This window comes from Bactrocera latifrons, unplaced genomic scaffold (genome assembly GCF_001853355.1).
Source record: "Bactrocera latifrons isolate USDA-ARS-PBARC rearing strain unplaced genomic scaffold, ASM185335v1 scaffold_63, whole genome shotgun sequence".
Taxonomy (NCBI): Eukaryota; Metazoa; Arthropoda; class Insecta; order Diptera; family Tephritidae; genus Bactrocera; species Bactrocera latifrons.
In genome coordinates this window covers 261,286-271,746 of record NW_017537301.1, presented here as the reverse complement: position 1 = coordinate 271,746, position 10,461 = coordinate 261,286, and the positions used below count along the sequence as shown (strand labels likewise).

Here is a 10,461-nt window from a genome sequence, read left to right as displayed (position 1 = left end):
AAATAAAATTAGAACAATAAATTATATTTAAATTTTCATTATCGGCTGCACAACATATTTTCCACAATACATAAAACACCAAAAGTGTGTGCTTAGTAAACATTCAAGTTAATGACAACGAAAATTCGGATTTAATTTTTCTGTAAATTTAATAAATAGAAATATATGTATAGTAGGTATAGCAAATTAAATACATATGACACAACTCTCGCTCTGTGTTTGTATGTATGCGCGCCTCATAAGCCCTTCTGAATATTTCACTTGTAGTTCMCCGTATAACTGTACTTGCAATCAAGTAAGCGATACGGTTGGCTAATTTGACAAGCAAATAAATTGTCTCAGTAATTTCGGGCAACTGCTCCACAACACACACATAYTCACACTCCATACAMACATTTGCATTCGCAAGTTGCTTCCATAAACTTAGTCCGCTGTAAACAAGGGGAATGAGCCACTAATTTTCGTGACTGTGATTTCAGAATTTGTCTTTAATTGAAAATGTAATTTTAACTTGTCAATTATTTGCTAATATCGGAGCTCAGTTCCAGATGGGCACAACAACGTATAAACACACATACACACAGATCCATATAGATGACAAATTTACAAACTGTTTTCATGTAAATATTAATGTCAAAGGCGAAATTGTGTGTGCGTGTGTGTAAATGAGGCTTTACGGGACGATAGTTGAATTAGGTTTGCATTATARACCAGATTTATATAGATTGAGCAAAGTATGCAACTCAATCTCGCCTGCACTTGCATCCACCTACACACACGCACACTTTGCCACGCTCGTGTATGTGTGCACATATATTTATGTTCTCGGAATTTGTGGACTTTGTTGTCCCGTTCGTAGCATTAAATGTACATGATTCAATCATTGCAACTGACGCATGCAACTTACGCAATTCGTTGCCCAGTACAGCAAGCACTTGATCCTAATTAAGTTTGGACATAAACAAATGGTGAAAATAAATCCATCAATTGACAATGTAAAACACAGGCACAGGGTGGCTATTGCACATCACCAAAGCAGATAATTCAAAAATCCAGAATTTCTGGATATTTTTATTTGCAATGCTCTTCAAATTGCTTCATGGTACTGACTAAAATATCAAGAACTCTGATGAGTGAGAAGTCTATCGCTTTCGTCATTGAGATTATTTCTGACAACTGACAACTGGTTATCGAAATTTTTTGTTCATTTGATTCATGTTTAAAATCTAATAATTTTAAATCTTTGAGTAGTCCGGTGAAAATAAAATCGCTACACACCACSTCTTCGTCGATTTTAAAACAGCTTTTGACAGCACGAAAAGGAGCTGCCWTTATGCCGCTATGTCTGAATTTGGTATCTCCGCAACACTAATGCAGCTGTGTAAACTGACGTTGAGCAATACCAAAAGCTCCTTCAGGATCGGGAATTAACTATCCGAACCGTTCGATACCTAACAAGATTTCAGACAAGGCGATTYCCTTTTATGTGACTTCTTGAATATACTCCTGGAAAAACAATTCGAGCTGCAGATCTGATTAGAGAAGGTACAATGTTCTACAAGAGTGTACAACTACTGGCGTACGCGGATGACATCGACATTATGGATCATAACAACTACGCCGTTAGTTCTGATTTCTCCAGCTTGGACAAAGAAACCGAGCAAAAGGGTCTGCTAGTGAACGAGGGCAAGACGAAATATTTTCTTCCATCAAAAAATAGTCCTCGCACTCGCGACTGGGTTCCCACGTCACTATTGACAGGAACCAATATTAACAGTAGTAGTCAGCCTCGAAATCCAACGAATAACTCTTACCAACAGGTGCTACTTCGGACTGAGTAGGCAATTGAGAAGCAAATTCCTCTATCACGAACAAAGACCAAATTCTATGAGTCAATTGTCATCTCCGTCGTGCTCTATTACGAGTTTTCGAGAGAAAGGTTCTGCGGCATATTTACAGGTACATATGGTTTTGTAGCACGGCGAAAACCGGAGTCGATGGAACGATGAGCTGTACGAGATATACGACTCCATTGAAATAGTTTTGCGAATCAGGAAACAGCGGCTGCGCGGGCTAGGTCATGTCGTCCGAATTGACCTCCACTCCGTTGAAAAGACCAGGGGGAAAAGGACTTGGCTACACTTGGAATCTCCAATTGGCGCCAAACAGTGAAAAGGAAGAATGAATGCCGCGCAGTTAGAGATAGAGATAGAGAGAGGAAAAGACATTCAAAGAGGCAGGGAGAGAGGGATAAATAGATTCACTTTTGCACTGGCTCAGAGAATATCTCTGCTCCTCACAAGGAGAGAGAGAGAAAGAGGTAGATAGACATTCTTTTATTCTTGCTCTGAAAATTTCTTGGCCACTCTATCTCATTTAGAATTGTATGATACCGATTTTGGTCGGTTTGTTTTCGAAAAATCCAGTTCAAAAAACTTCTATTACTTTCCAGATTTTACGTCTTCGAGGCATTTGGAATGTAAGCCCTCAGTATTTAAAACTTCCATGCTTGAAAACTATAGCCAAAGCTAGGGATAGATATGTGCATGGTCATTCGAACAAAGTGTTGCTTAATTACTAAAGTAATGTTAAAAAAAGGAAACAAGGAATATGCATATAGCGACTATAACTCACCAGATATTCCACGGTATGCGTCTGAGTCAACTTTTGAGCGGATGAAAGCAAAGAAAAAAATGGTAAAAAGCAAAGAGAAAAATATGTCATCAAATTACCTTGGTTGCTTGCATCAGCTCGAGCCAATGCCGCTCACTGATAGCCGGATTCTGTAGTTCGGTGATGGCGCGTAATGAAGCCATCAAATCCTTGAGAATGTCCACGATGTATGTGTATGGCGCCCAATCGCGTATACATTTGYCCAGAGTGCGTAGTTCACGCGTAAACTTTTTACACTCGGTTTCCAACTCATCAGTGTCGATACTGTGCCACGGTGTAGCATGCCACTCCACAATACAGGCCTCAATKAYATGCACATAGTCCCACAATTGCTATGAGCAGGGAGACAAGAAGTTAAATGTTTCTAAGTTCCYKGKAATGTATGCGTGTACACYYACCTTTATGCGCCTCAGTTCGGCGCTGCACAGCTGTAGTGTTGTTGGATCCGCAGCATCGATGCCGAGTAGTATCGAGTAGCGCAGGTATCGGCGATGAAGTGAAGCAAGGTGGTCTAAACGAGCGCAGACAGCATCGCAGTGCTCATAAACATTGATGCAAGGAACGGCGAAGAACTGCAAATTACATATGACAATCTATTTTAAAAATCGACGCTTTCTGCGACACCGAAACAATTGGCCTAAGKRCATTAAGAGTTTGAAGGACRCACCTGASCTGATTTCAWAGAGATGGAGTAAAATGAGCTTCRCGAAGTATTCGATTTGAGGTAACTGGGTAATTAGGTAGTAAAATATTGGCTCTGACGAGATCTTATTATTATCGAAAATTTACAGAAGTAGCATATTTGGATATTTAGGTTTTGTTAAGCTTGATGGAGTTTTCGAGGATTTGCCCTTAAGTTTAGAAAGTGAGGAATGTTCACTGTAATGGTTGAACCATGCGTTGGCGAAACTGACTTCATTTTAGAAGTGAGGAAAGCTGCAAAAGTGAATACTAATATACTAAAGCTAGGAAAAGATTTCCAGTATCGGAGAGAAGAAAGTTCGGAGAGTGTTCATTTTCGTCGAAAATTTTTTTGAAAGTTCAATTTGGAGCACTACCAATCGACATTTGAAAACCATTATAAAGATGAGTACCAACCAACGCCTTTTCTTCGGTGGGTTAAAGAATAAAATAATAACATTTTAAGATCTTACTCACCGGCAAACGCGAAAACCGTTTGGCGTAATTTTGCACGCGACACATGAATATGATAATCATGGAATTAACACGMTTCTTCTGAAAACTTTGGGCCTGCTCCAGCGCTTCCGAACGCGCAGCCGCTACATCCTTCAGATGCTTCCATTGTAACGGCAAATGATCGATATTCCTCAGCAACTGTTGATTAAATTCCACATTATAAGACTTCAGCAAAGCCATAATGTCCTTTARAGGCTTAAACATGTTGTCCGCATAGGCGACATGCTTCTGGATTTGYGCCATAACAGCGAGCACGCGTAGCAAGCGGCGAAAGTGCTTCAAGCTAACGGGYAGCTGGAGAACCGCCAGACCCTGACTGATGAAGTTGGTGAGCTCCTGATGAGGAGAAAATGATAAGCGTATATAAAAAAGAGCACAGTTGCAATTGCGCTTACATTCAGGGTGCGTTCCACGTACTGCAGCAGCCAGCGCTTGTGGAGGTGTGACCATTTGCAGACGTGGTTTAGTAGCGCATACTTCAGTGGATTCAGGTCGATGCTTAGCCAGCCAYTTATGTGCTGTTGTCCCGGTAGTTGCTCAACGGCCTCGTGATGCTCATTGTAGCGGTCAATCTGGCGAAAGGGGATATGGGTAAAATAATTATTAAGAATATTTGCAATATTTAGACATACTTGTATGTATCTACATGTCTATATAGTACAAGCAGCACATAAATTAGTTAACGAATTCATTTTGGCTGCCGCCTTTAACCAAAGCCCACTGAACCCAGCTGCGTTTGCGTCAACCGCAATTGAAGCAGAGAAAATCCAATAAAAGTTTTATAGTAGAATATGAAATTGTAAATCTATGCGAATTCTCAGTAAGTTATTGAAACTATATAGTATAGTATACAGGGTAAATACTTTGTAAATATGTGCTGAGTGACACAGTTGCTTTGGCTGCTGCTCGATTCATTGAGGCAATAAAACGCCGGCTTTACTGGTCAATTTCGTTACTGTTTGGTTACACAAATGCAAAGTGCTACCATATGTGTAATATTAGGGTGGTCGCACCTTTAAAGTTTTTTAGGAACTTTATTGATTTTTCTTTTACAATATACTTTCAATCTCAGCATATTATATTCTAGTTTTTTATTTTACCTTTTCTTAATTTTCCTCGAGTCAGAGCTCATAGTGTGGAAATAAAAGTTTTATAAGACATTCTGAACGTACATTTTTGTTACATAATGCTCAAGTGTGAGTAAGACAAACAACCACTCGAAGTAATTAAAACATTTTTGCCGTTCACTCAAGTGTTGCTAAAGACCGCAATTTGTCAATTCCAAGACGTTCTCAAGAATTATGACTGTCTCAAACCACAAGCCGCGTAGTTTTATAAAGGATTTGAGCTTGCATCTGTAGAAAAAGGTTCTTTGCCTTGAAGCAACTTGAAARCGGCAACATGAACAATCATTACATTTGCCTAAATTGACAGTATTGTGTGGTTTTTGGTTTGGTGGAATCCGTACTTCTTTCGGAATGRAGCTGCTATCACCGTTATTCTAAATGGGGAGTGGTATAGATCGATGATAGTCAACTTTTCATGGCATGTCTTTTCAATTGTTTACTCAGTCCAAAGTAGTACTGTTGGCTAGAGTGATTTTACGTTGGATTTCGAGACTGGTGTTGTTGTTTCGAGATTGTGTCCATGCTGCTTCTAAGACAGACGAAATTATGTACGACTTCTAAGTTGTGACTGTTTACAGAGACGTGGAAGCCAAGTYGTGAGTGCGACGACTGTTCATTTGATTATTTCGTTTTGTCCTCATCCACAATAAGATTCATACGCTTCGCATCTTTGTCCAAACTGAGGAAAGCTGAACTAATGGGGCRGTTTTTATGGCCAATGATATCGATGCCATCGGCGTACGCCAGMAGCTGTACACTCTTATAGTAAAYTGTACCTTCTYTTCAGCTCTGCAYATATTGAAGGAGTCACACAATAGGGAGTCCAGTTGTTTGAAACGTCGCTTGATATCGAACGGYTCGGATAGGTCCTTTCCGGCAGTTTCCTCAAATTTATTCAACAAATTTCGCTACAGCAACCATAACTCACTTCGTTTTTCGAGGCTGTTGTGTACTTGAACTCGGCTATAACCGCTTAAGCGGTGTCTACGCCAATAAAGAAAAAGTGGCACGTTGAACTAGAGCTAATACTTGTAGTTGCAGGGTTTCTAGCTAYTGGTCGATAATCTTAGTTCGAAAGAACTGCGGAGTTTCACTATTCTCGACSCGGGATTGAGGTAATTATGTATTATTATATTATTGGAATTCATATTGCTTGGCTATTGCCAACGAGCTGAACTCAAGAAATCCCCTAGTCTCCATTCTGGTCTTGAAGTGTTGTTAATTTTGGACCTTTGAATCATAGGAACTTATACTGTATTTTKAAGAGTACGTCCGGCCGAATTATCACATTACCTCTACATGTATAGCTAAAGCTTAAAGTTGAATATTCGGTCACGAGCAAATTAAACTTTTTATTGTATTATATTAGAATGGGATAGTTTGGCTTCGTTGGGAATTCCATGCAGTTCATTCTCTTCAACTTCCTTTCTTACCATATTTGCAATTGCCGAATGATAACGGTCAAATAGTCTATGATCAAAACATTTCCTCGAACACCTAAGAGCCTGYACAGCGGAAGCCATCGATTTTCCTTATTAATAAAATACCAAACGGTTCGAGTAGACCAAAACAATATATTGCACTTAATCCATATCGCCCTAATGGAAGTGCCTACCAAACTCATCCAATTGACTATATGAGGAATGGACGCTTCATTTGGGTATTTTAATTTAATGCGCACGCAGCTAATACATTTTGCAAACACATATTCGACAGCAATGACCGTTGGTTATAAATGTKKKGCACATACAYACACATACATACACACATATTAGTGGCGAATGCAATAACCAAGCCTAGCAAATAAATGAGCAAAACTGCCGGGTTGATGGCGGGGAAAATATGCATGCCCAATGTGTAATGATGTATGTGTGTGTGTGTTTGTTGCTTCAATCCAAATGCCTTTTGGTAATCGCTGCGTGGTTTTAGTGCGCATACTAATGCGGTTCCGGCTTGGTTACGGTATACAGCTACACTGAGCAGCAGCTGGCCACAGCAGCAACTCGAAATTGGCCAACTCATCACCTCTTGAGAAATTAGCCAACTAAAATTGCATGCATTATGAACAGCTGAGTCAATACTCGCACCGATTGCCAGTCATAAATTAGGTGGCAAACGGTTGCTTTTTACGGAGCGTAGTGCTCTACTTTGAGAGGCTCCTGTGGTACCTATCAACTTTTCGATATTTCTTGGTCTTTTTTCTTATGGTAAATGCAACTTTTTTCTTTATAGTTGTTATAATAAATACACTTCACACATATTTTGTACTGTAATTTATTATTTAGACTTGCTCAATATGGTACGCYCTTATGTGGGGGTTACTGTGACTCACATGGAGCTTTTCTGCTCTGGGTGTTAGAATTGGATTTGCTAAGGAGGAGGATTCTWCATTTGGCTATAACATAAATATAAATGAGAAAGAAAATTAAATAATTCTTCTGTCAGAAACTCGGTCTTCAAAATCAGCATACTATAATACGAGTGAACTTCAAACTTTAGTTAGAACTGCAACAGATCAAGGTCTTCTACTATTGTTTCACGGCGATGATATCGAATTGTGAACGAGTTGGGTTTCCGCACCTGTAGTAGCACCTGTTGGTAAGAGTTATTGTGCATTGGATTTCGTTCGAATTGTTCCAAGATAGACGAAAGTATCTACGCCTTCGAAGTTATGACTTTTAACAGTGAGGTGGGAGCCAATGCCAATGCTAGTGAAGGATAGAGCCTTATTGTACAAGTTCACACAAGTGATGGAAGTTCCCTGAGCGCCAATGACTTGGGCTCAAGCATCTCACGACATCTGGTCTTAGACTAAGTATGCTGTGCTAAAGTGAGAAGGCGAAACATCCCCTCTCCAAGGTTGTGCGCTGAGTTTGGCATCTGCCATGTGAAAAAACACGTCCTATGATAAAAAAAAAAAAAAAAATCAATCCAGATACAGATTTTTTAGAGTAAATATTTAGGAATATTTGGTATCAAAATGGATCGGCGTTCTCAGCTGTTCAAGTGGAATCCATTTTTGGTTCATCGTTTTATTTAACCTAATCTAACTATTGCTATACTTTGTTTGTCCGTGTCTTCCCATAGTTTTTCAAGTCCTCGGATTCAACATCAATTTGTATTAGGTATAGTCGCGTTTTGCCAAACACTTCAACAACTCTCAAAAAATTCAACACTAATTATTTTAGTGTTACAAAATTGTAATGATCTTCGGCTATGAATATTTGAAAGCAACATTTTTCATCTTATGCTCATTTCGATTTCTTTCCGTCTGCCAAAATTTGTATCTTCATCAATTGGCATCATTCGGTATTGATTGAGATCCAGAAATACTATCGTTTGGGTTCGTATCATTGGTTGCCTAAATAGGAGAGTAATTTTCAGAAGTTCTGCGAGTTCAGTTGAGTGGTTCTTATTCATCCTCCTTATAGTTTGGACCTGTTCCAGATTATGCTGAAATATGTGGTTGGTGAAGAACTTGTCTCAAAAGAAACTTGTGGAAATCGACTCGATGAGATAATCTTTTCACTAATATGTACTGATTATCAACAGAACTACATTGCGAATATCAACAGAATCAGCAACAAAATCAACCGGTTTCCGGTTCAATGGTGAATCAAAATTACAATCAATATCACCGTACGGAGCAGGAAAATTACACTTTATATATTACATGGGTTTGTGGTGCCATGTCAACCAACCAACTTTTATGTCTTTACGAAKAACAACTGGTTTAAGTCTGAACACAAAATTGCAATAGAAATTAAAGGAAATTCTGTAACTTTAAATTATCAGTTGACACAGAGGTTTTTAACAAATCAAAATGTCGTTCGAAGTAAACTTGTCAGCAAGTTATAATTAATTTGGTGACATATGTATGCCAATTTACGACTTCAAATAAGTTCTACTGCAGATGTACGAGTAGTTATGTTATTTTTGGCATTTACAGGAACTCATATTGATTATCAGCGTTCGTTGAGTCACACCCAGATGACCCATTACATTTGATAAATGCTTGGCCAATTTACAGTAATGGGCCACAAGATGACAAGTGACAGGGATGCCATCTACACAGAATGCTAGTATATTCGAGTAGATGTTTGATTGTATTAGTGCTGGTGTTAGAACTAAACCAAAGAAAAGCATAAGAAGGGACGATAAATGATGTGTTGTGGTTATGAGAGTTCATAGCTGCGTTTCACCCTCAAGTCAATGGTGTTGGTGTATATGTGTATGTGTGTGTGAAYGCTTGTAGGCTAGTATGCATATAAACGAATTTTGGGGATAATTGGAAAATTGGTTAACATCACTCTTGGTTGATTATGCTGATGTGCTAAACATAATCGCTTCAGTTAGTTTAAGGATCGCCGGCGGCTTAAAAATTATATACAAACTTATAGTTATGTATGAATTTGTGTAATTTTTGGAAGCTATATTGTGCGGAAGTAATGCTATTAGTTAAGATATATAATTTTGGAATTTTTTCAAGACCGGAGCATACTGTCCATGCACCGTATTTCCCAATCGATGACGATGGACAAGATGTTTCATCGACAATGAGGAAGTTCGAACAGCAATTACCTGGCTGGAGAATAAGGAGCACGCATCAGCTTCTTCGTAGAATATAGTCAGACGAAAGCATGCCCGACGATTGGAATAAAATCTACAAAAAGATAGACCCACAATCTGCGCCAACTACTGTAGGATAAGCCTCCTCCACATAAACAATATAAGGTTTTATCGAGCGTACTGGGTGAAATATTAAAGCCCACCGTCAGTATAGTTTCAGGCCTGGAAAATCAACAACTGACTAGATATTCACCATGCCCCAAATCTTGGAAAATACCCGGGAAAAGAGAATCTGCACGCAGCACCTCTTCGTCGATTTTAATAGCACGAAAAAAAGCTGCCTTTATGCCGCGATTCCCGGCAAGACTAACATCGAGAACGAAGAACAAGTGTTGCAAACTTGACATTAACTGCGCAAGTGTTGTCTAAGCAAATAAAGAAGAAGAAAAATGATTCCAAGTTATATAGAATGAGGAATATTTCAGTTCCTGATACTTCGAAAACTTTGAGGAAATGAGATAAGTCCAAAATATATTCCTAACTATATTCTCTCTATCGCACAAAAACAAAAAAAAAAAAAAAAAGTTTTGGGCTTTTGAAAGTTCATCCCGTTGACAAGCATATATAGTGGTTTCAACTGTCCAAGTAGTCAAAAGATTTAAAAAGTATTCATAATTTTCCTATGCGTTTTCAAGCTCGCTTTAAAATTATAAAATTTTACCGCACATTATTTTGATAAAGAATGAGAAAATATTAAACGTGAGCTTATCAAGCTGCAGAAGTTATGTTACATCAAAAGGAGCCAATTTGCCATTGATGACAGCCCATTGCACACAAGTACTGTTACTGGAGAACAAAAACATTACACACAAAGTATGCTGACATGCCAAGAATA

The 10,461-nt window shown here is 38.7% G+C and overlaps 1 protein-coding gene across 1 annotated transcript in view; it reads right to left on the bottom strand.

Annotated features, from left to right (window-relative positions):
* LOC108975218 (dynein beta chain, ciliary) overlaps positions 1-10,461 on the bottom strand; it is a 50,400-nt gene that overhangs the window by 17,536 nt on the left and 22,403 nt on the right. The window contains 4 exon segments of the mRNA XM_018943566.1: positions 2,733-3,005; positions 3,072-3,245; positions 3,832-4,206; positions 4,266-4,442. Of these exon segments, the coding sequence (XP_018799111.1) occupies positions 2,733-3,005; positions 3,072-3,245; positions 3,832-4,206; positions 4,266-4,442 (999 nt within the window).